The following is a 25,985-nucleotide window of genomic DNA, read 5'->3' as shown; positions in this document are numbered from 1 at the left end:
TATAATCTATACCAGGCCAGCCCTCGAGGACTGGAGTTGTGTCGGCCTGATCTACACCAAGAGTATATTTTGTGTCATTCTAGTGCGAGCTTTCAGATTTAGAAAAGCATTACATTGTATTAAAGTCTCGACCTAATGCCATGGTTTAGCCATGAAGTTGACCACATTTTCAATCATGTTAAGAAATGTCTTAATATATCATGTTAAGAAAAATTAAAATAAAATATCAACCGAAAGTGTCGGAGTGCAGTATTAAAAAAAAAAAAAGGAAGGCAGAAGGGTCAAAGTGTGGAAGAATGTAAGTATTGCCACTCAATTATTTGCTGTTAAATCCAGCATATTGACAGTATTTTACCTAACTAGATCTCAATTTATCATGCTCTTGATCTGTCCAATCTAATAATAATAATAATAATAATAAGTTCTTGTATAGCGCTGCTAGTTTTACGCAGCGCTTTACAGAGACATTCTGCAGGCACAGGTCCCTGCCCCGTGGAGCTTACAATCTATGTTTTTGGTGCCTGAGGCACAGGGAGATAAAGTGACTTGCCCAAGGTCACAAGGAGCCGACACTGGGAATTGAACTCAAACTCAGTGTCAGTCAGTGTCTTTACTCACTCCTCCTCCCTTCATCTTATGAAGAAAAGCAATACCTCCCCATAGACTTTTTCAAGGTGACCTGGGATTTTCTTTCCCTTTTAATTGGGAAATGTATTCCCCCAACATCCCACCTTAAATAAACAAATGTAAAATGAAATGACCATTTTAGCCACAAGGTGATAAACATGGTATATAGACGTTAGCATTATAGGTGGTGTTTGGCCACGCTTATAGCGCCGGCGACGTCGCCCGAAAACAAATACATTGCCGGCGCCGCGTGCGCTTATAGTGCGTGCGACGGCGACAAAGCAACGTCGCGGAAACTGGAAGCCGACAAAATGTGATTTTTCAAGGGCTGTCGCATCACGTGACGGCTCTTGAACAAATCAAATTGCCGGAATCCCACGACCCCACCAAAACATAACTTTCGGCGGTGGCGACAGGTGACATCACCCGCCGTGTCACCGCCGCCATCGACGGCACTATAGGCACGGCCTTCGGCTTGCACTCCTGCACCGACTGGGAATTGCATCGTAGTTTTTGGGTAGATAAACAACAAGCTAAATTAAACTATGAGCATTTTGATAGGTATGAAAATAAAAATAAGAAATAGAAGATTGGCAAGAGGTAAGAATTAGAGTTCTCCAACCGCCACACAATCTGAGAATAGCCAAATTCACTGATTATCCTTTACCATTAGGCAATAAAAGATTTTCCGTGCTCCAATATCGGAGACAGTTTTCCACAGTTTGCAAGCTTAATTATGCTTTAAAAAAAAAGTTAAAATAAACCAATATTTAAAGAGTTATCTTTGAACAGCAACTTTGGTATCCTGAACATTTTAAACACTAAAGAAAAACTGACCATACATTTTTCCGTGATTTTGCCCAATTTCAGGCCCTATGTCATGTACACACTGTGTGTGTGTGTGTGATGGTCACACTCCACCACAATTATACCACCAAGATTAATTTAAGTACTTTGAGTGCCAGGTTACCACTGTCTGCCAGACAAAATCTATGAATTAAACAAAAAAACACGATTTAGCAAAACGTCAGATGAGGCAAACTCTTCAAAAAGTAAAAAAGGTTCGATTAGAGCTCAGCCAATAATTATATTTTGGATGTAATAGTGCCAAAGGCATTCAGGGCGTGCTACAGAAAGATTACAACATGACAGTATAGAATCAGACAGTATACAAACTAAAAAAAGGATTAAAAAGTAAACCTATACATCACCAGCGAAAATCTTGTTATAGGTCCTTCAAGGGGTCACGAAGAGAAAATAGGAGATCCACACACACACTGTGCATCCCTAAGCAGATGTGATTATTGCGTTTCAGATGCACACTCTTATAGTAAAGAATTTTTCACCAGTGAGAAAGATACCAGATGTCTGACAAACCTAGTGGGTGTGGCCTGTCCCGAGAAACACGGCTTTCCAGACGCTTTACTATAGTTTCATTTGTAATATAAGCAGAAAATAGAAAATACTTCATAACTCCCTCCCCATAATCCCTAGATAATTGGCACCCACATCCTTGTACTTGGGGGATAGTTACGGACGCATATGTGACGGGCGACACCTAGTTATACCCTTGAGCGTCAAATCATGTATCTGATATTTGTAAGCACTATATCCTTCCATGTTTTACATGACCACGTTTGTGTATCCTTGCATTTTATATATTTACTAGCTGTAACATACTCCGATCTAGATCTGAAAAGTTATTAAACATTCGCGCATTTTATTTGGTAATCCAAGACTGCCATTAAAATCCCCTCCCCCAGTGTTTCCTGGGTGAGTGCGAGGCCGCTCAGCCTATCACAGAGGCATGTGCACACATCCTTAGAGAAATATAGATGTAGGACATAACGAAGGGTGGAACTGAACATTAATTGCCTTCTAAAGTATCACTAATGATATGGATACAGGGTCCTAGAGATGCCTTCCTCTGCCTCTGATTTTGGTGGATCCCAGGCACGCCTTTGAAGCTTTCCACTCCAGATAAGCATCTTCCCCTTCAAAATCTCTAGATATATTAAAAGTCATCAACTGCCTACTAATGATAGTTTAATATAAACTAGTGATATCTGGCTAGTTTGGGGGGGGGGGGGGGTTGCCTTTTCTAATTTTTTTGAGTACGCTTCAATCCATGAACAAGTCAAGTTTTATGGCACACATCTGCATAGCTATGAAACAAAATAAAAAGGCTTTTAAGAAAAAGGTAAGCTAATATTGTGGAAATACTTAGAGCTACTCCAAATACACCAATATAACATTTTTTAGCACAAAGATGAATGTAGTGTGTGTTGGAGTTCAATATAACAATAATAAAATAACAATCACACATTTCTAAACAATCTAAAGACCATAACGTGAATGACTTTAAAGCTGTAGTTCACGCAATGTGTTGAATTGCATGTGTTTTATTTAATCAGTTCTGTAAGACATTTTTTATGCTTTCTAATGTAACACACATTTTTGTTCCTATAGCAACCATTTACAAAGTCACATCCCCTTCCTCTTCTGAAACAGAATCACCTTTTTGAGCCCCGCCCTCTCTAGCAGTGAACCAATAAAATCTAGTGCCTGCCTGGTCACATGATCTGCCTCACAGAACTTTGGCCATCAGTGCAGCAGAAGAGGATCCAGGATGCATTTAGTGAGCCCCGAGCCAAATCTTCCGCTATCGATCACAGGACAACGGATCGATCAGCAACTTAGCTAATTACTTGTCAGTGTGCATATTGTATTGATGCACATATTGAAGTGAAAAAAAATAATGTTTAAATAACAGCTTGAACTGCAGCTTTAAAAAGGATAAAGTGTGATCCTCTGGAGTTGCTTATTCTCAAATTGCCCTCCAATGTGGGCAAAATAGCTTGACTGTACCAGGTGAAAGAAAAAGCGCTGCTATGTGGACTCACAAATATGGAAAGAGAGAAAGAGAGAGAGAATAGTGCAATACGTTCCAAAAGGTTTTATATTGGCAATGCACATAAAGATACACGTACAAGCCGTAAATTCTTTATAGATTGTCACTCCTTGATGCTGGCGCAAGCACTCCAGTCTGAAGCTCCGGCGGTCTGCGCTTGCATCTCCCAGCTGTTACTCCCCTCATGTGATCTCACTGCTCGCAGTCCTTACACCAGTTCTCCGATATCTGGCTCTGTCCCCCGGTGCTTTAGATCTTTAGCTGCCAGTCCTCAGCGTGGAAAGTCTTATGTCGTTTAGCATAATCGGATTATGGATCGCCGTGGCTTCAGACAGGACTGCTTGCGCCAGCACAGAGGAGTGAGATAAGCTATAAAGAATGCACAGTTTGTAAGTGTATTTCTATGTGCGCGGCCAGTATAAAACCTTACAGAAACGCACCACACTATTTTTCTTCTTTTCTCTCGTCTTCCATGTTGGTGACTCCACAGAGCAGCGCTTTTTCTTTCACCTGGAACATTTAAGGAAAAAGGGTTAACCTCTTTGTTGCAATTGTGCACATGAGTTTAACTATTAATTGGCCTTACCATGTCAGCTTATATCACAATATAAGTGGGAAATAGATAAATGAGAAAAGCGAGCCGTAGAAAGGACCAGTAGTCACGTGCTGGAGTCGGAAGACTTTGTCAAGGTGAGCAGTGTCTCGTGAGAAGATCTCTTTGGTCTTCAAATTGACTCTTAGGTGGGTACATGCATCCTTGATTTTGCTGAAGCTGAGGGGGGGGGGGTCTACACATCTTCCTGGTCATCATGATAATAATCAGTTTCCTCCACAGTCTGTAGTGGCTTTAAATCTTCAAACCCAGAGTCTGTGCAAAGGCTCGGTTTGCAAGAAACAAAGGCTGAGTCCCTGCTGGAGCTGAGCTCGCTATGCGCTTGGCGCGCTTACCTTCTGCAATGTTGATCGTGACATCCCCTCTCCCGCTGTGCTCGCGCGCTCATGCGCGTGCAAACACGCTCTCCCAAGCGTTGTGCTTGGGGAGACAAGGGAGAGATACTTTCGTGCTGAGAGCAGGGTCACATGACCCTGCTCTGACCAATGGGAAGAGAGGGTGTGTTTTACTGTCACAGAAAACACAACATGAATTTTTTAGCCGAGAGGGAGCAGAGAGAAGTGACTGCTGCTGCTGCTGGGGTGGGTGGGGGCGCAAACGGGCTGCTGCTGGGGTGGGGGGTGGCGGCAAACGGGCTGCTGCTGGGGTGGGGGGGCGCAACGGGCTGCTGCTGGGGTGGGGGGTGGCGGCAAACGGGCTGCTGCTGGGGTGGGGGGTGGCGGCAAACGGGCTGCTGCTGGGGTGGGGGGGGGGCACAAACGGGCTGCTACTGGGGTGGGGGGGGCGCAAACGGGATGCTGCTGGGGTGGGGGGCAAACGGGCTGCTGCGGGGGTGGGGGCAAACGGGCTGCTGCGGGGGGGGGGGCGCAAACGTGCTGCTGCGGGGGGGGGCGCAAACGGGCTGCTGCGGGGGAGGGCGCAAACGGGCTGCTGCGGGGGGGGCGCAAACGGGCTGCTGCAGGGTGGGGCGCAAACGGGCTGCTGCAGGGTGGGGCGCAAACGGGCTGCTGCGGGGGGGGCGCAAACGGGCTGCTGCTAGGGGGGCGCAAACGGGCTGCTGCGGGGGGGGACGCAAAAGGGCTGCTGCGGGCGGGGGGACGCAAACGGGCTGCTGCGGGGGGGCAAACGGGCTGTTGTGGGGGGGCAAACAGGCTGCTGCGGGGGGCAAACAGGCTGCTGCGGGGGGGGGGCAAACAGGCTGCTGCGGGGGGGGGCAAACAGGCTGCTGCGGGGGGGGGGGGCAAACAGGCTGCTGCGGGGGGGGCAAACAGGCTGCTGCGGGGGGGGGGGGGGGGCAAACAGGCTGCTGCGGGGGGGGGGGGCAAACAGGCTGCTGCGGGGGGGCAAACAGGCTGCTGCGGGGGGGGGGCAAACAGGCTGCTGCGGGGGGGGCAAACAGGCTGCTGCGGGGGGGGCAAACAGGCTGCTGCGGGGGGGGGGGCAAACAGGCTGCTGCGGGGGGGGGCAAACAGGCTGCTGCGGGGGGAGAAGGAAGAGAGAGGGGGGAGAAGGGAGAGAGAGAGGGGGGAGAAGGGAGAGAGAGAGGGGGGGAGAAGGGAGAGAGAGAGGAGGGAGAAGGGAGAGACAGGAGGGGAGAAGGGAGAGACAGGAGGGGAGAAGGGAGAGACAGGAGGGGAGAAAGGAGAGAGAGGGGGAGAAGGGAGAGAGAGGGGGAGAGAGAGAGGGGAGGAGAAAGCAAGGGGATGAGAAAGCAAGGGGAGGAGAGAGAGAGGGAGAGAAGGGAAGGGTGAGGGAGGGGGGAGAGAAAGCAAGGGGGAGAGAGGGGAAGGGTGAGAGAGGGGGGAGAGAGAGCGTGCAATGGGGGGGGGGGAGAGAGAAAGAGAGACAGACACACAAACACAGACAGCCCCTATACAGCCAATGACACGCACCCTCCCATAATAGTCACGCCCCCCCCCCCCCCACCGCTCGGACATCACCTCTCTCCAAGCATGAGCAAGCTCAGCAGCAGCGTGAACTGAGCCTCAAGGCAAACCCTTGCACCTACTTCAATAGTCGAGTGCAGATTTGGGTATATTCCCTGCTTGCTTTTGCCACGCAAAGTTTTGAAATAGTAGGGGTTTATCGTTCTTTAGAAAGTTTCAACGTTTGGAAATTACCACTCGGTGGTTGCCGGTGCCTTCTCGTGGTGGTCCTTTCTTCGTGACCAACGGTAGTTTTTTAGGGTTCATGATCATTACCAGGCAAAGTCATTAGCCACGTAGGTTTGGCAGTTGATCCACTTTGTTATATTCAAGTAGATCAACATGCATACATTGTTTCAATAGATTTTCCAAACCTAATTGTATTAGCGCTCCTTGTGACTTTTTAGAAAGGTCATCTACTTGCTTTTTGGAGAGGTTTCGACAATTCTTTGAAAGAAAAAATGCACTCCTTGTCCCTTATTGTGCTGGGTGCTCATTCCACGCAGATATTACCGCTGCACATAAACAGAATAATGCCAGTGTGACAAATTAAATTACTTTTATTGACTTGCATGTGTTGTCAGAGACTGGTTTCTTTTCTTGAGGTTATCCGACAAAATCCGAGTTCCCTTTGAATGTTACCATTAACGTATGCATTTATGGCGCCAATATCTTCTTTGTATGGTTGCGTTTGCGACATTTGTCAAGGTTAAACTGTCTCTTTCCCCACCATGGATATCATCTTATGCAACGGTGGAGAATTGGACTTCTCCTTGCTGCGCAGCACAGGGTCATGTTGGGGTCGCCACACCCGTTCCCGGCCTCGAATGCACATGGCGCATCTCATTACCAAGTGTTCAGAAACTTTTCCATTAAGTCTCAGTATTTTTGTTTTTTTAAGACAATCCTTATTAAATTTTAGAGAGAACCGAGGGACATTCACCACTCAATAAGCTAGTACTGCAGGGCTTTGTTTAAAAACCACATTGACTAATAAAGAATGCTGCTGTGTCCACATGGACAGGGTGTAGAGGAACAATATGAAATAACCCCTATTAGGTATGTGGTACAGCAGTGATTGTCTAGGGATGTCAGGGGGAAGTCTGTGGACCCACCCAGACCCCCTTAATCACGCATAGTGTAACCCACAACGCCTGGGGGACTCCACAATGAAGGAACAAATGAGGAATAAATGACTCACATATGTCTTTGAGTCCGTCTGATCTGCGGCGTGCTCCAAGCTGTATGGTAGAAATAGCAGGCAGAATAACCTCACCGGGGAGGAAAGGCAGCGGTCACGGCCGCGCAGCAAGTGAACAAGGCTGGGCTGTGCTGTGAAAAAATCTGCTTTATTATAACATGGAAGTTAAAAAAGGGAGAGAGGGAGGCACCCCCCGCAACTCCAACGCGTTTCAGCCGCAACCGGCCTCCCTCTCTCTCTTTTTTTTAACTTCCATGTTATAATAAAGGAGATTTCTTCACAGCACAGCCCAGCCTTGCTCACTTGCTGCGCGGCCGTGACCGCTGCCTTTCCTCCCCGGTTATTTTGCTCATTACATTTTATATGAGGGCTTCAGGAGCCAGGAAATACAGCCGGACATCTAAGAGCACCACGACTCATTTCGAGCATGTCCTAACTTAGGGGCGCAATACCGTAACTCTGGGACATATTGGTCTCTGTTTTATGTTTGAAAGGCATAATAACAGTACCTGCATCGGTAACATCTGGCAGTGGAAGGGTTAACCCTGTTAGGCATATATTTTTATTGCTGGTGAAGTACGATCTTAGAGCCCAAAATGACAATACACATTCTTCCCCCCCATGATAAATAATGTTTTCTGTCCATTTTCAAAACCCTCTCTAATCTGTTTTAAAAGGTCAGGGTAATTTAGTTTGGAAAAAGACTTTGAGAGCCAAAGTAAATGTCTAAGAATCTAATATTTTTAAGTCAAAGCGCAAGCCATTTTCCAATACTTTCGTTTCTTGAGGTTTCAGTATGAGCACTAAGAGCTTCTGGTATTTCTAAATTAGCTTTATAACCAGGATGCATTCAGTATCCATCATATGGGACAGAAATATATCACTATCATACATTAGTTTCCATCAGGGAAACTGCACCGATTCCTTTCATTTGTTGATTAACCATACCCGTCTGTACACTGGGTTCAATAGCTAATTTAAATATAAGAGAAAACAAGGGACCCCCCTGTAAAGTACCTATTACCATTGGGGCTTTATCTCATGATTATAAGCAGCAATCTACAATGTTCACACATTTATCTTAAATATATCATATATAAAAGGAGTGTCTCAGTGAGAAAACACACAGACTCTGTAAACAGACACAGAGTTTGAAGCAGGGGAACCTGGTTCAATTCCTGGTGCCAGCCCCTTGTGACCTTGGGCAAGTCACTAACTCCCTGTGCCTCAGGCACCAAAATCATAGATTGTAAGCTCAACTGGGCAGGGACTCTGTCTGCAAAAATCCTATGTGCTGCATACCGCGTTCTATACTGTAACTGTGAAGCATTGAGTCCCATTGGGAGAAAAACGCCATATGAAATAAATATACACACACACACACACACACACACACACACACACACACACACACACACACACACACACGTTTGCAGAAGTATTCACCACCAACCAATAATGTTACACGTTGTTGAATTATAATTGAGTCTTTTTTAGAAAGGTCTGTGAAACAATAAACCAAGCGCAACAAATATATGAGATTGTGATATAATCAAGTCCTGCCTCAACACCCACGGTTTCCCAAACCGCAATTGTGACCAAACTACACCATCATGGCGCAAATTGAAGAAACAGTGCAGTAAAACGTGAAAAATAACCTAGTGAATAATTAAACACTGATAGCACATATACCGTTACTCCATAGACTGGAATCCTCTGGTATGGGGACTTCTTGTGGACCTAATATGGAGATGAAAACAAATGCAAAGAAAATACAGGCACACCCCGCATTAACGTACGCAATGGGACCGGTGCATGTATGTAAAGTGAAAATGTACTTAAAGTGAAGCACTGCCTTTTCCCACTTATCGATGCATGTACTGTACTGCAATCGTCATATACGTGCATAACTGATGTAAATAACGCATGTGTAACAGGCTCTATAGTCTCCCCGCTTGCGCACAGCTTCGGTACAGGTAGGGAGCCGGTATTGCTGTACAGGACGTGATGACAGGCGCTTGTGCGAGCTGCCGTTTGCCTATTCGCCGATATGTACTTACTCGCGAGTGTCCTTAAAGTGAGTGTCCTTAAAGCGGGGTATGCCTGTAGTGCATTTTACTTATGTCCCAAACAACACAGAGGGGAAAGGGACAACTCACCTTCCCCGCTGGCAAAAAGCAGAGAGTGACTCTGGGCGCACTCCAACCCTTCTCCCGGTCCGGCTTCTCGACATGCGTGTGCATGTTCTCCCTAGTCCGCGGCTCTCTCACGTCTGGGATTCCTCTGCCAGCTTCACACGTCAGTCGCATCAGCCGCCTCAGACAGTTGGAATCCTCACGGAGTTAGTACAGAGTTGGCACAGTGGCCTCAGACGCACAAATAGGCCAAGGCATTACATCTTTCGACTTCTTCTGGGGTCATCTAGCTAGGTCTGCTAGCTTTGCACAGTAGGATGGTGACATTTGTGCCCATTCTTCACAGGAAAATGTATCCCGTTTTGATAAGTTTGTTGGGGATCGTCAATGAACTGCAATCTTCAAGTCTCACCATAAATGTTTGATTGAATTCGAGAACCTTAATTCTCTTCTTGTTCAGCCACTCCAGTGAGATTTTAGCTTTGTGCTTTGGGTCATTGTCCTGCTGAAATATTTATTTCCTTCCCAGTGTCAGTCTTGGGCTGACAAACAGGTTTTCCTCAAGGAGTTGCTTGTACTTTGCACCATCCATTCTCCCCTCTATCCTGACAAGCTTCCCTGTTCCTGCTGAAGAGAAGCGCCCCATAACATGATGTTGCCACCATGTTTAACAGTGGGATGGTGTTGACAGGGTGATTGTGTAGAGCTGGGCTTGCGCCAGACGCTGCTTGTTTCTACCAAAAAGTTCAGTTTTTGTCTCGTCTCACCACAAAACATTTTTTCACATTTTGGCAGCATCATCTATATGCTTTTTTGCAAAATCTATACGTGATATAAGATGAGTGTTTTTGAGTAATGGCTTCTTTGTTGCCACCCGTCCAAACAGGCCAGGTATGTGTAGGGACCGGCTTATTGTTGACGTGTGAACACCGACTCCCATCTGAGACACAGAACTTTGCAGATCTCTCAAGGTCATTGTTGGCTTCAGAGTTTGGGAGGGTGACCTGATCTGGGTAGTGTCTGGGTGGTATGATGCACCTTCCACTTCTTAATGATGGACTTCACTGTGCTGAGGGCCAATCAGCACCTTTGACATTATCTTGTACCCCTAACCTACTCTGTGCCTCTCTGCCACTTTATCCCTGACTTGTTTCAAAAGCTCCTCTTTCTTCATGGTGCTTTGTTGGATCACTATGCGACTTGCAGCTTTTAAGTCTTTATATACTTGTGGGAAATAATCTACTAGTTAAACCACTGATTCCACACAGGCTGAAGCCATTTCACTAATTGTATGACCTTTCAAACAATTAATTTGCACCCAAGATGATTTAAGGCCACTGTAGCAAAGATGTTGAATACTTATGCAACTGAAATGAATCTGTTTCTCTTTGTAAATCTTACGTCTTTATATTCTACTAGCTCAAAGTACCCAGCGTTCCTCGGGAATTCTAAGAAACCAACCTTGTCCCAACCCTCTTCTCTCTCGCTCCCCCTCTCTCGCTCCCTCCCATCACTTTCCTTTAATACCTTATGAAGTCTCCAATTCTTTCTGCCTCTCTCTCCTTCTCTATATTTGGCTGCTGTCAGTGTAAACATTATAGCTGACTCATTATGATGTCACCAGTATGATGTCACGTGCCAGATATATAGCCTACCAGGTACAACACTTAGTGGCTGACTAACGCGTAGCTCACCACAAACGGGGCGCGACCGCGGGACTGAGGTCGGGATTGGTATAGAACGCCGACCACAACCGCGAGGGCGCGTCTAGAGTGTAGGATAGTCTTGCAAGCCGGGTCAGGGTTATAGAGTACAGCGTAAACGTGGTACTTGCCGGGTATAGGAGAGGAGAGTAGCTTTTCCTTGTGGTACGTAGCCGGAGTCAGGATTGGATAGAGTAGAGTCGTCGTAAAGGCAAAGCCTGGGTCAGTGCAGGATCGTCGAATTCCAAAGCCAGGGTCAGTGCAGGAGTATCACAAAGTCCAAAGGGTAAGGCAGCAAGGGTAAGAGGCAGGCAAGGCAGGATACCGGAGGCAGGCAAGGCAGGATACCGGAGGCAGGCAAGGCAGGATACTGGATGCAGCGTCACAAAACAGGCGTAATGCTCGGCAATGAAGTAGAGTACAGACAGGGTATAAATAGGACCTCCCTGCAATGGGAGGCAACCAGGAAGTGAAGGTGCCCTCACTGATAGGCTGCTAGATCGTGCAAAATCGTCCTATTGTGCAGCCGATTAGTAGTGGGGGTGGGACCTCTAGAGAGCACATGCGCCCCCGCGCATCATGCTGAAACCTGGTTGTGTGCGCCACGGTACCCGCGTCAGTGCGGGGGCGGAGACAGAACCCGAGGAGAGAAGGGCGGGACATGTGAGACCGCTGTGCCACGTACCTCCGACGTCAAAGCGGGGGCTGAGTCAAGGTCAGGGGGTAGAGACCACAGGACGCCGGGTAGAGTGCGCAGCGCACATGCTTCGTGCATCAATGCCGCTGGGGGAAGCGCGCACCCTGGATACGGGAACCGTGGAGACAGACGGAGCCCGTGCACGTGAACCACCGCTGACATGCCCTCTTTGAGTGCCACTAGATCCTGACGGACAGGTGAGGGCTAAGGGGACAGAACAGCCGGGAATCCTCACACTGACTTGCTTAGAGAAATTGTAATAACGCATAGATTAAAAATAGAATGTATCCAATTGTCTCCAAACAAACATAAAACCTGCTCCTTGATCTCAAGAACTATTATGCAAAATGTGGTTACAATATCTTAAGCGGTGTCCAAATACATAACGAACTGACACAGCTTTCCAACATATACAGTAGCTGTGGTTCCACATGAAACCTTTGGAGTGTTTGAGAGGATCCGAACCATGACACGTCGCCTTACTTTGATAACAAAGTAATCCTAGTGTGGCTGTTCTAGGTCTTATAGTTTGGGTGTGCATAATGACACACACAAACATTTTGAAATAAATACTATAAATAATAATAATACAAATAAATAAATCTATTTCCTAAAAGTGCTCATGTACCGCAGAACGTTACTGGAGGAAATCCTGCTCTAAAGCAAAACTTACTCCACTATAAATGTATGCTCTCCTCCTATAACACTGCCCTCTCTCTTGCCAAGCAAAACTACCGGTTGATCATCGCCTTCACTCATACAAACTCTGTCCTCAAACCCTCAATGCATATTCGCCACCTTTAACTCCCTTCTCCACCCAGCTATACCCCGAGACCTCGCCACCTCCTTCAGAGACGAGATGAAGTCAATCGGACATGACATCTCTTCATGTCAAGCTCCACATGCAACACCTACCTCCCAGCGTACAACTAAATCCATCCTCAGCTCGTTACCGCGTGACTGAGGATGAGGACTTCGCACTTATCACGCCCTACAACCAACCCCCTTGATCCTATTCCCTCACATCTCCTCTGCACCCTCTCTGGCACACTAAGCCCCACCCTAACCTTTTTAACCTCTCACCACTGAAACATTCCCATCTTCTTTCAAACACGCACTCATCCCCCCCATTCTAAAGAAACCCTCACTTGACTCAGCCTCACCCTCTGACTACCACCCTATCTCTCTACTCCCCTTCGCCTCCAAGCTACTTGAGTGACATATGCAACCACCTAACTCAATTTATGGTGAACTACACAACGCTCATATAAACAGAAACTCATATTTCCAGGAAAAGGGAGCCAAATGTAATTACATTACAGCATGAGTGAGGCCATTAACCTTGTCACCTCTTAATGGTATTTTTATGAAGTAATTTGTACATGACTTGTTCGAGGTGATTGGTTCTTATTCATGTGTTACCAAAAACAACCTTTCTTCTAATACAATGCAATCTGAAGTCATACTGTAGAGTTTGTTTAGTTCTTTTATCCCCACCAAAAATGTGGGTTACTTGCCCAGTAATATTACACAAGGTTGGCCAATTCATTGCTACCCTTAATACAGCAACTGATGAGGTGCTACTGCAGGGTTCTTCAACTTGCCCTCCAAAGGGGCCAGATCAGAAAACATTTATGAGCAGAAGGAACACAAGCTTATTGTAATATAATTGTGGATACATTTAAAGACTTAAAAAATGTTATATTTCAAAATGTTGCTAGCCTTCTCGGAGAAGCTGAAGAGTCAGCACATCGTAGGTATAATCGCGGCCCAAGGAGAATAGAGAGTGTCTAAGGCTCTTTCCACTGGCGATTCACCAAGGGACTTTATGTGGCCCTTGGGGACTCTGCTCCTGAATTTCACACGAGTTGTTTAGGAAGCCAAGTGTAATTTTACACACAAACTCACATGTATATGATTGTAACGAAAATATATAGGGTACGGCTGTTATAAAAGCTTGCAAAATGTTGACATATAATATTTTAAGTCTTAAAATCTAAAATGACGTTCCTGTAAGTTTGTGGCCCTTCAATAACTAAATGTTTTTTGAGCTGGCCCCTTTGGATAACTAGTTGAAGAGCCCTGCTCTAAGGAATAGAAAGTTACATTTCTGGAATAAACTGCCTCTTTCAATCGAAAAATTTTATTTGGATTACAAACACTTAGTCTTAAGCGAACCAAGTGATTATTGTCACTACAACATTTGTACGTTTCTCTTTACACTCCTACGTACGGCACATTTTCTATTCATTAGCTGCTTTATATTTTATGAAAATAGGGAGATCAGACAGTAGGACTTACTCATCTAATCCAGCTAGGTATATCCAATAGTTTAGTGGTACTGTGCATGATTTAAAGAAATGTGATTAAGAACGGGACATGGCTCGTATATTAAATGCATACACTATTTATGCTATTAAACAAATATTTCTAAAACAAATCACATTTTTCTTCAAAAACAAAGGTTTGTAATAAAAATAAATTAAAAAAAAGTGGTACTTCGGCATTAAAAATAAAATGTACCCACTAATAACACAGTAAATTAAATCAACCACTGATATGAAGAGAGTATTCCACGACTAAACAAAACCAGTGAAAACTGCATGTAATCAAGTTCAATACCTTCACTCACTCTGTTGTCATGTCATACAGTGGTTAAAATACACACAAGGATTCTGGGTAGTGACATACAAATTATCTCCCAGTGGAGCGTGTCAATTTTAGCTCCCTAACCACTATATGCTGTGAATTCCCTAGAGCTTCTCTCTGTTGCATTAAACAGTTTACACAGCTAAGCCCGTCACAAGGAAGTCAAAGGACGCGCCCAGACTGCCATTTCAGCTTTTGGATTCATCAGTTTGAGGTTGCACAGATTTTGCAGTGTAAAGTTAGTATTAGTTGCAGACCAGACATACAATTTGGCTACGGTGGATCAAAAAACATTTTGGACTAGGTATGAAAAGCTGTTTGTGTTGTAAGAACAGGTTTCTTTTATACAAAATTACATTTATATACTTGTAAATAAAGATTCCTTAGGGCAGGAGTGGCGAAATCCAGCCCTCATGGGCCAGCAACAGATCAGGTTAAGGATATCCCTGCTTCAGCACAGGTGGCTCAGTGAACGACAGCCACCTGTGCTGAAGCAGGAGGGACATCCTTAAAACCTGACCTGCTGCTGGCCCATGAAGACTGGAGTTGGCCACTCCTGCCCTAGCGCTTTGGCTTGCTGCATTGCACAGCTAAGCCTGACGATTGGAAGTACAGAATCAGTGGTCCCAATTAAAGAAGGCGGTTTCCCACGTTTGGACTAGTCACGTAAAGCACGGTCACTAATTTGTCATTCATATACTATTAAATACTATCCATGCGTTCCCTGCTTACACCTGTATATGTTTCTTCCTCTATGATAGAACACAAAATATATTTATATTCATACACAGACGTATACACATGATTAGTATGTTACATGATTAGTATGTTACCCCCTTTCCCTGTGCCTAAGGGAAACTACATGGGCGACTACGCGTGCTGCTGCACCTGTTGCTCACAGGAGGTCTAAGCCTCCACCACTGGGAGCCTGGGGTGAGCTCTTTCTCCTTACTGCAGCGCCTCCACCTGTGAGGGATCCACTGATGGCGAGATAACCCCTCGCAGGAACTATTACCATAATGAATACACACACAAGGTATATAATGAGCATTTACTAAACACACAGCAATAACTATTAACTTTAATACACAGTATAACACATAATAGTACTCCTGTAACACATCGTATACCCAATGTGCCAACACTTGGTGAATTCTCCAAAGTCCTGAGGGTGCGGTGGAACCAATAACCCTGGTGTCCTTCCCAATGTCAGTCCCACCCAAGTGTGAGATAGTGCTACCCCTGTGGACCATTGGTGCACTTATGTATACCTCCCAGGGCACTCCTGAACACAGGTGCAGCTGATAAACTAGAGCAGCAGTGCGTAAACTGGGGGGGCGGGCGGTTACAGCGGTCCCGCGGTCTTCCTCAAGGAATTTAAATTAAATGCCGGGGGACTGCGCGAAACCGCAGCAACCTCTACTACCAGGATTCAGCTGGCTTCAGGACTCATGACCATGGCAACACAGTCATGTAACGTCACGGTTGCCTTGGTAACGTGACTTCAAATGACGCCGCGGGTCACGTGAAGTCACACGACCCGGTCGATCGAGGTAAGAAGGGGGGCGCACCACAGAGGTGGACAGGCAGGGGGGGTGCAGCAAACAAAGTTTGCGCACCCCTGAACTAGATCAGTCTGGTCTCACAACGTGGGGCCTCCAATAACCCCTCACGCGTCCGACCCGCCTAGTTAAGTACAAGCTCCAGCTGGAGGTTCTCACAATGTCTAGTGTCCTGGTCTGGTCCCTGGCCACCGCGTGGCCATCCGATCACCGGAGCAGGAACACACTCAGTAATAATAGGGGAAGCGTCCCTATCTGATGCCTTCCCTACAACACTTAGCTGGTGGTGACTCAGGGCCTAGCTGGGGCCTAAAGGGCAAACCTAGCACTGCTCCCTGTACACTACCTCTCTTGTTGCCTTCCTTCCGACTGGCGTGGTCCGTTTGCGCGCCAAACTATCTACATCCCTCTCCTTGAGGATCCTGGGACTTGTAGTCCCTTGTGGATCCGTTTTAAGATGGCTGCAGCATTCACTGCTCACTGCGCCGCGCTTCATCTGCGCATGACAAAATGGCCACCGCACTGACTGCGCATGCGCGATCCCCAACATGGTGGCGCCCTGCGGAGCTCCGGCGTCTCCAATCCTCTCGGCAGCTTCCCCCGCCCGCAACAGAGGTAAGAGGGGCTCGGCTACACACGTTCATTAGTGTTGCTAAACTGCTTAAAGCTTGTGCATTCAATAATAGCTTCAGCCTCATACCCATACTTTCAGTTATATCACTATCTTCCTATAACACCAAAAACACCGGCAAGGATTGGCAGACAGCCAGGTAAGCCAAGGAGCACTCACAACTCACAGCGTGGGAACGAAGTTAAAAATATTTATTGAAACTACATAAAAAACATCTTGGGGACACAAAACAAAACAGGTGGGGTTCTCCTCCCACACGTTTCACGCTGTCGTAGCGCTTTCTCAAGGAGTATACATGGAGAGGGGCTTGCCTAGTTGATATAGCCCTTCCTTTTGGCAAACTCAGCTGATTGAAATCAAGTTCAATATCTTCCTATATCTGTTACCCACCTGTATTGAAGTAATACCTATACCACCAACTTTCTCCTCTAAGCATGGCAAGAACGCTAGAGTGCTATATGCTGTACCCCAAGGGTATGAATGCCTCAGGCTTTTAAAGTACTTCGGAATTTAACACTTTATAAATACAACATATTACTGTACATGTCTTTGCACGTCTGCTCTCTGTATACATTTCCACATTATATACACATGTACTACTGCTTCTACAGTACTGTGAGGTGTCAGACAATATAATCATGCATGACGCTCTATTTTGCTTCTCCAGCACGCGTTTACATATATGCAGTCTCTCTACCAACATTTGTGCACATATACACCTGATTTTTTTTATTTATATATTTTATATATATATATATATATATATATATATATATATATATTTTAGATATAGATATACACACATTAATATTACAGTTCTAACTTACCACTTTTCTCGTACATACACAACCACTGAGAATATTCCACACGTTGATATTTGACGGTAAATATTGGTTTAAATATGCACCTTTTTTCAAGTATGCCAATATATTCTGTATGCACAAATTCCTGCTGGTATCAACTGTGGCTGCTCACACACATGTAGATTGATGGAAACTCCCACCTCTGCATATAAATATATGTGATCCCTGTGCTGTGCCTTACATAAGGTGACAGCTGTTTGCTGCTCTCTATGCATGTTTGAGCAAGAGCAGCAGACATGCACACAGCATGTTATGCACACAATGTTATGCACACAGCATGTTATGTACATGTTCCTGTCCAGGACGTGGGAAGGGGAGGCTGCTATAACCCTGCCACCATCAGACTAACATGATACGGGCACAGCGGGTTATATTGAGCTTAGGCTGACACAGTGTAACCGGGTGGTGATGAGATATGGTGCTGGCAGTCAGACTGGCACTATCAGAGATTGTATCAGTACTCACCAGTCTCCGGTGAGGAGGAGCGGGTCCCTGTGCCCGGCGGCTGGGAGGACGCAGCACTGCTCGGCGGGAGAGGAAGTTCTGTCCCCTCGGGCGCTGCTGGGCAGGGCGCTGAGCGGCTCTCTGCTGCTGGCTTCCCGGGGAGGGAGGCGGGAGGCAAGGTCTCTCCTGCCCCCACAATTCCCAGCGTTACTATCACACCGGGGGGAGGCTCCGTGATTACAGGAAGAGCTATAAGCAGCTACATGCCCGACCTGGGAAACTATAGCGCCATCTAGCGGAGCTGTGCGCTCACAGTCACCGCTATGTGCTGGCTATGTGGGGGTAGACCAGGCAAGGGTGTGCACAGAAACATGGTGCTGTACACTGTGCTTTATACTTACTCCTTTATATATGTGTACATACAGTATACAATGTGTGTATACATAGTCCTCTCAGTTTCTATTTATTCCCTTTTCTTTTTATGATAGCAATACACACACACAAACACCCCCCCACCCACCACTATTTATTACATGTTTGTTGAAAATATAAACACATCCCTCTGGATGATAATATCGTACACTGTACAGTATACCACAATAGGTTGTTATATATTCACTTTTATTTGTATGAATTACTTAAGATAAAAAAACTGGTGCATGACCACTGAAGCATGGGCAACATTTTTTAGTAGCTACAAAAATGAGCCAAGTCCATGTTAGTTGGTATTAGCAGTGGCACTGTCCCCAGCCCTCTACGCCTAAGGCTGCGTCCCCACTAGCGCTTTTACTTACATATATCTATATATGTAAGTCCCCGCGCGGGCAAGCACGCTCACCCACGCTTGGGTAAACAAAAACACTTTCCAGTGCGCTCAACTTGCCCGCAACGCCCCTGTGCGCGCTTGTGAAATAGCAAGGACACCTGGCGCTCATGCTTGGAGAGCTCTCAAGCATGAGCGCGGTCAGCGCTAGCGGGGCCGCAGCCTAACCTTGTCAGCTGTATTACATTTCGCATTGGTTTTCATTCTAGTACATTCACTCCTAATTCTTTTTCATATTTATCAATATGCAACACATGAAGTAATGCACGATTCATACAACGTTGGATTACTTAGTAAACTACATTTAAGGTCAACATGTGATATCAGGTTTTATACTGTGTCACCTTAGCAGAGGCAGAAGCCATAACATTCATTTAAAATCTTCTGCCACAGCAGGGGTAGCAACTCCAGTCCTCAAGAGCTACCAACAGGCCAGGTTTTCAGGAAAGGTGGCTCAATCACTGGCTCAGTATTTGACTGTTGTTGGCTAACCCTGTAGCCACAGCAATGTTTCAACCATTAACCATCTTGACTGTATTTTTAATTGCCAGAAAGTGACTAGATTAAGTAATGACTAATATTTAAGTCATTTATTACACGTGTCTGAGAGGTTTACAGGTTTCATGGAAAGCAACAAGAGCTGGAACCTTGTGCCAAGGAGATTTCATCATTTTGGGCTGGGTTGATCTATGCAAAAAACAAGTGACAAGTGACTATCTGCCGCCTCCAAGGAACATATAATGTCCCAAACATGGGTTTATCTATGCACACAATCTTCATTTACATAAACACTAACATGTACCAGAACACTTGCAGAGTTTAGTGAACCTAGCGGTTTGTAGCTTTATATAAGAAGTTCCTGTATTCCACAATTCAGTGTGCATGACTATTCATTAGGGTGGGCAACCTTTAAACAAAGCTGCAGTTGCTGTCCATTACAACACCCCCTATTCCTCCGTAACATGCAATATTACCATATACAGACATACAGTCAGAATCCCTTAAAAGAGAACATAACATGTATTTAATTGCAGCTTCTGGTCCCTAATGATCATCACTCACACATTTGGGGAATGGAGGGGTGAGGGGTACTTTGTGGCCCTCTAATTTTATGAATAGAAACAGGAAAATAAATGACTATAGAAATTGACTGTAATTCACCGTAACTGTGGACTGAATGACAAGAGGGGTGACAGCTAGGAAGGAGGAGCTGTGTGATGTTACATGTAAGGAGATATACTCGTTAACAGTAGCATGTATTTCATTTTCAGGGTCATTATCAATATTATATATTGTTGTATTTTTATTTTCAAGATGGGTCAAAAAAGTGTTCCCACGACCGAGCAGCTTCTTCAGGTGAAAATTTTAGAAATAAAGAATCTTGATTTTCAATCCGTTGGTTCCTTTTCGATATACAATTTAGTATTTTGTATTTATAGCCTGTGTTGTCATTTATTCTCGTTTCATTATTTCAGCAGTAACCGCTTTCTCATTGCTTTTATTAGTTCCAAACATCCACACTCATATCCAGCTCCTGAACATGAAAAAAACAAAACACACTTCAGAGCTTATTCCGTAACTTTTAAGCAGCCAATCAGTTTGAAGCTTTATGTATATGCCCCTTAGGGCAGCGATTCACAAGGTGTCTCCAAGGGGTTCGCCTAAAAAATATTTAATGGTGGATCTCAGGCGGTATAGTGTGTTCGAGCCCATACGGGGTTAGGCCCCAAACTGCACCTTAGCGCGGGTGATATAGCTGTCAATTACAGCAGGAGCTACAAAAGTCACTCACCAAAATGCTTTTGCATCCACAGCAAGGCATTATGGGCATGGATTTTGGAAGCTCCTACTGTAATTGACAGCTATACCACCACACGTGCTGTCTGCACAGATGGAGGTGCAGTTTGGGGCTTAAGAGTTTGTTCCCCCCATCAGCTCCGGACACTTTGCAAAACATTTTCTAGCAAGGGGTGCACAATGTTAAAAAGCTTGGGAACCACTGCCTTAAGGGATAATTCTATAGCTGCTAAAGTGGCGGTTTGAGCAATTACCAGCAAAAAAAATCCCCACAGCTTCAGGAATTTCGGCAGATATACAACAAGCCCATTTGTGTAAAAACCCTTAGTGGCGGTAAATGATCACTTTGTAAGTAAAATAGGTTCTGGAGTCCTATGAAAACATTTTGTTTAGCTCGAAAGTGCATAAACTGCCCTGGTTTAAATAAGGCAATTGCATAAAAAGCACTTACCACCTGCAGTCAGTATTTCATGATTATTATATAGAAACTTGTTGATCGCTTAAAAACAAAAAAAGCTATAAGAAGTCCCCACAAGTTCTCTTTCAAATATAGTTCATGCACTCCCTTCACAACATAGCCTGGTACCGCTTCTTCTGTTATGAATATACATGGATATGGTCTTCCAAGGTTTCCAGAATAAGAAAAAAGGGGGAAAGGCAGATGAAATGTAAAACACAAAAACAAGCGCCTTTACATGAAATGATCATCTTTGAAAAGGTGTAATAGAATCATGTCCAGCAGAACCCTGCTAATAAGGTTCTACAAGGAATAAACATTATGTCATTTTTTATTTCTAAACTAGATCTGCAAATTCCAGCAGAAAACCCACATGTGTAACCAGACTGTTGACTTAGGTGCCTGGAATGATGTTATAAATAAAAGTGCAGACTCGCATTACAACACTTATTCATTAAGTCCCGAAGAGACCGATCACACCATAACTGCTAGTCAAGTCAATGAGAGTTTTTGGTCGAACACAGTGCTCTCAACCTCTTCGGAACGTATCGAATAAGCCCCAAAATGTAACTTCAATGAAGTAAAAGCATTTAGTCCTGCAATCTTGCCTACCATTTTTAGAAGCTGTTTCACAATATGAAATGTGTGTTATAGCCCTGCACATTTAGGGCCTAAGAGAAAAGCACAAAATGTCACTAAGTATACAGTCCAAAGTCACAGTGAATCAATCTGAGACCTAAAGCCATATTTTTAGGTATCTGTGAAACTGGCTTTAGCCCCACTATTTTTTCCCAAGCAGCAAGGGCAGAGTATCCTATCTGCATGTCTTACACAGGTAACCAAACCTGCTTCATTGACACGTTGTGCAGCAGTTAAACTGCAGATAACGATCTCCCAGTGTGCCTGTCACTTTTAGCTTGGTATAAATTGAAGTCATGGATCTTGTAGAGCTTTTGCAGGCTCCATTGCATAGCTTGTACAGCCAAGCCTGGCAGAAGGTAGCACAGAATCAGTTGCCCTAATTCAAAGACAGCTGTATCATGCTTTTGTGTTGGGGAATTATATAATCTCTAATCTCAGTTTCGGCTTGGTCACTAATTTCACATACGGAGAAAAAAAACTGATGAATTCTACAAAGAAATGAAAACAAAAGCAATTTATACAAAACATAGGTGGTGAGTAAGTACAGTATATGGTATAGCACATTACAAATATAAATTATTTTTTTTCTTTGGCAATGTAAGACACAAATGCATAAAATAACATAAGGACAAAAATAATAGTACACAACTTTCTGAGTCTACTTGCAAAATAATTACTAAAACACATAAAGACGTGAGGTAAAAAATGCTGAACACTTTAATTTCAAGAACGTATGTTGAACCACCATTAAGTATCACAACTTCTACACTTCTCCATGACTAACACAGGTACTTTTGATGTACAAAATACAAAGATGAAATGACCCCAAAGAAGACTTCCCTTAATCATGGCAATTTATGGATGCAGTTTGCTCTATGTTGGTGATCAAAACATGGTTATCTTCATAGGTTATCCAAAAGAACCGGGCTGATCTTCTTAAACCACTTGACCCTAAATTCAGTATCTGATGGCATTACAAATGATGTCAAAGCCAATGTGCATCCACACTTTGTCTCTATCTGCCCCTCTTCTCTTATTCTTTCTGGTGAAAGATCCTCCCCCATAATCTGCAAAAAACAAAAAAGATGGTTATAAATAACTTCAATGTGAATGTACAATTAAAGGAGCAGTCCCACCTGATCATTTTTTTTATTTTTTTACATTTTTGTATTTGTAATTATGACCTTCTCTTTTGTCATGTGTGGGAAGCAGATGGTTCACAAAGGGGAACCACATTTGTACCAGCTCCAGGGACCTGCTGGTTCCTGCGATACAAACATGTAAGGGTGCCGCTGGCACCATCCTCTCCAGTGGAAACAAAATGGCGGTTTAAATATCCCGCAATTTGTGGGTCAATAGGAAACCATGGTGTCATCCGTCGCCTTTTGTCTTTTGGACCGCGCAATGCAGGACATTGAAATAGGTGGGTAGGTGAGAACCAGCAACCCCTTTCCCGGTATGTACAGTATCAGCGGGTCCCCAGCGCTGCATTTACCTACATAAAGAAAATAAAGAGGGGGCGGGGGGGGCGACGACAAGGCACGAACGGCTGCTTTAACGTTCACAAATAATGCCTCTATACGCCCTATAAACAAGGAAAGGTAACACAAATAATGCTCTATATGCCCTATAAACAAGGGAAGGTACCAGAATCATGATTTGCATTTGATTCCCAATCGCACATTTTCTCCCGTTGTATTAAACTTGAAGTCCAAAGACATAAAAAGTAGATTAAAGCCAAGTACAGTAAGACATATGACAATTTGTTGCTTAAAGCAGGGGTGCGCCCACCAGGGGGGAGCAAGATTTTTCAGGGGCACTGCTATTGCAGAGGCACCGCGCTCTTCCCAGGGGATCGCGTGTGGCCTCTGCAGTGTCTCCTACCTTGTCTTTGGCGATGTGCCGAATGAAGCCGCTGGGTCACGTGACGTCACCCCACGAGTCATTTGAAGCCGGCTCTTAGATAAGGGAGGGAGGGGGCACGAGCATAGGGGCTGGCAGGCAGGTTGGGCGCAGCGCACAAAAGTTTGCGCACTCTGGCTTAGGCTTGTTATATATTAGGCGCTGGTGTGCGTCCGGCGTTGCGCATGCACATGGTGCGCGTGTTTCGTTTATATGTTGTAAGAGGTGTCGTGCGCGGCTATGGGGCGTCGCTATAGAAGTCACAGCGATAGCCGTGCTGTGATTGGCTTGGCAGCATCACGTGGTGCGGTAGCAGCGCAAAAATATAAAATGGATGTATTTGATGTGATCTGCCGCGCCACCACTCACTGCAGTGCGCGCGGCGGAAGTATAGAACGCCAGGCCTGGACACAGCCAATTCTAATTGACGTGCGCACTATATTACACGCCTTATAGGACACGTATAGTATAATAAATGTCGAAAATGTATTCAGGCTCAACTGTGATAGATAATATATATATATATATATATAGCGCTACAATGATCACAAGGAACAGGGCAGAATTAGGCCGCGATTATAACTGTAGCGTGCGCGTGTGATGTCACGTGCGCTAAACATACACTAGGCTGGAGAGGATTAGGAGGCGTGGCGGAGGAGTGGCCGTCTGTGAGGCGTTCGCCCTCATTGGCTGAACCACTCACATGATGCAGTCGTCGAGCAAAAAAAAAAAATCTATGGCCTGCCTCAGAGGTACGGCCTTTTGTTTACGGCGCACGCGAGGCCATTATAATCTCGGCCTTGTAGGGAGAACATTTACGTCAATAATTTCCCTTCCTCTAGTCTTACCATGGCAACAGAAATTTATGGGTTAATTATTTCTCACTTCAGGATAGGACAAAAAGAAAACAGTGTCTGGGGTATATAATTCCTCTCCCCCTCCCCTCAGTTTCAAACATACTTCCAAAAGGTAACACTCAAGCAGAGTTAATACAGCACATATCTGAACTCCTAACTCCGATTACATCATTGGAAACAAAAAACAATTCAGGGAAGGTAGATACAGCAACGATGGGGCAAGAAAATGTCGGGAAATTATCTGAAGTAACATTTCTCCTTTTCCCCTGTGACCCACACGGGGGGGGGGGGGGGGGGGCGGCTCAAAAAGTAATAATTGCGTTTGCCTTCCTCTGGATCAATATACTGTAAAAACAAATATAGGTGAAGTATCGATCGTCTAAATTTAACATAGGTTGGACTCTATGGTCTTTTTTCAACCTCATCTACTATGCAACAATAATTGTTTGAAGCACTTTGTTCCTTAGGCCTTAATTATACCAAAAACTGCAGAGCTGCAAAGCGACCCGACGTCGCCGTGCTACATGTGAACATGCCAAAGAGATTTGTAGCGCTACTGCAGGGAGACATGGCCATATTGGCTGGTTGATGATGCACTGTGATTGGCCAAGCAAATTATGTGATGTGGTTGTCACGTGTGAAGAACAAAATCTCAAATCGCTTGAGGAGACAAATGCTTTGCAGTACGTCGCGGCGCTTAAGTCGCACTTAGTATGTGCACTCGTATTGGTTTGTGTTTTGTTTTTCAGGAGCGCAGAATTGCGCCGCGTACGATTATTGGTATAATCACGGCCTTAGAGGCAGCACCTTTATCTGCCCAGGAGGTAGCGATGGATCTGGTGGAATGAGCTTTAAGGACTCCTGGGGGTTCTAAACAGGATAGAAAATTTTAATAATTTCCCTAATCCAACGAGATCTAGAACTATTGGAGGTTGCCAAACCCTTGGGTGAGCCGTCGTAGAGAATGAATAAATTAGACTTCCAAAAATAATTAATACATTCACAGTACATAGAGAGAGGGCTCTGACCATATCTAGGCAATGGAATTTCATCTCAGTCTCACTACAAGGAATAGGGCAGCAGGGGGATTAAATTATGATAGCATCATCTTTACACTGAAACCAATATATTTTCAATCTGAATTCAGATACCGTTCTAACTAAAATGTTGACCTAATGCATAGTGTAAAAAAAAAAAAATGGAAGTGGAGAACCTTGAGTTAGCCATTACCTCAGCCGGAAGGATTGGACATCATGAATACGGTCTTTATGGTGAAGAATGATAAAGGAATCTCCTGTAAGGTTTCAAACTTCCATGCCAACACTATACTCTTGGACTATATTTAAGTCCCATGATAGAACTAAGGCTCAAATATGTGGCCGGATCTTGGAAATTGCTTTTAAAAACCTAGCTGTCGCAATGGGAAGTAATGGGTTTAAAAAAACTAAAAAAAACCTTAGAGCAAGGTTTGAACCCTTTTTTAAATCCCATTTGTAAAAAAATTACTATCCACGGAGATGAAGCTAGAATGGGAATGATATTGTTG

At 44.8% G+C, this 25,985-nt stretch overlaps 2 protein-coding genes across 8 annotated transcripts in view; both read right to left on the bottom strand.

Annotated features, from left to right (window-relative positions):
* The window catches only part of SGMS1 (sphingomyelin synthase 1), a 285,401-nt gene extending 267,227 nt beyond the window's left edge, over positions 1-18,174 (bottom strand). For 5 of the 6 annotated variants that reach the window (XM_075612914.1, XM_075612913.1, XM_075612915.1 and 2 more), the window contains exon 1: positions 17,983-18,174. The gene's annotated coding sequence lies outside the window, so the exon portion shown is untranslated. Of the gene's footprint in view, positions 1-3,617; positions 3,739-17,982 lie in introns of those variants that run through there. The other variant, XM_075612917.1, reaches the window with a different exon arrangement.
* A 4,005-nt stretch (positions 18,175-22,179) lies between these two features.
* C8H8orf76 (chromosome 8 C8orf76 homolog) overlaps positions 22,180-25,985 on the bottom strand; it is a 69,096-nt gene continuing 65,290 nt past the window's right edge. For both annotated transcript variants that reach the window (XM_075612910.1, XM_075612909.1), the window contains exon 6: positions 22,180-22,747. In XM_075612910.1, the coding sequence (XP_075469025.1) occupies positions 22,583-22,747 (165 nt within the window). In that variant the 3' untranslated portion in view covers positions 22,180-22,582. The remainder of the gene's footprint in view (positions 22,748-25,985) is intronic.

The sequence above is a fragment of the Ascaphus truei genome, chromosome 8 (genome assembly GCF_040206685.1).
Source record: "Ascaphus truei isolate aAscTru1 chromosome 8, aAscTru1.hap1, whole genome shotgun sequence".
NCBI lineage: Eukaryota > Metazoa > Chordata > Amphibia > Anura > Ascaphidae > Ascaphus > Ascaphus truei.
Note: the sequence above shows the minus strand (reverse complement) of the source record. Positions and strands in the feature narration are given on the sequence as shown.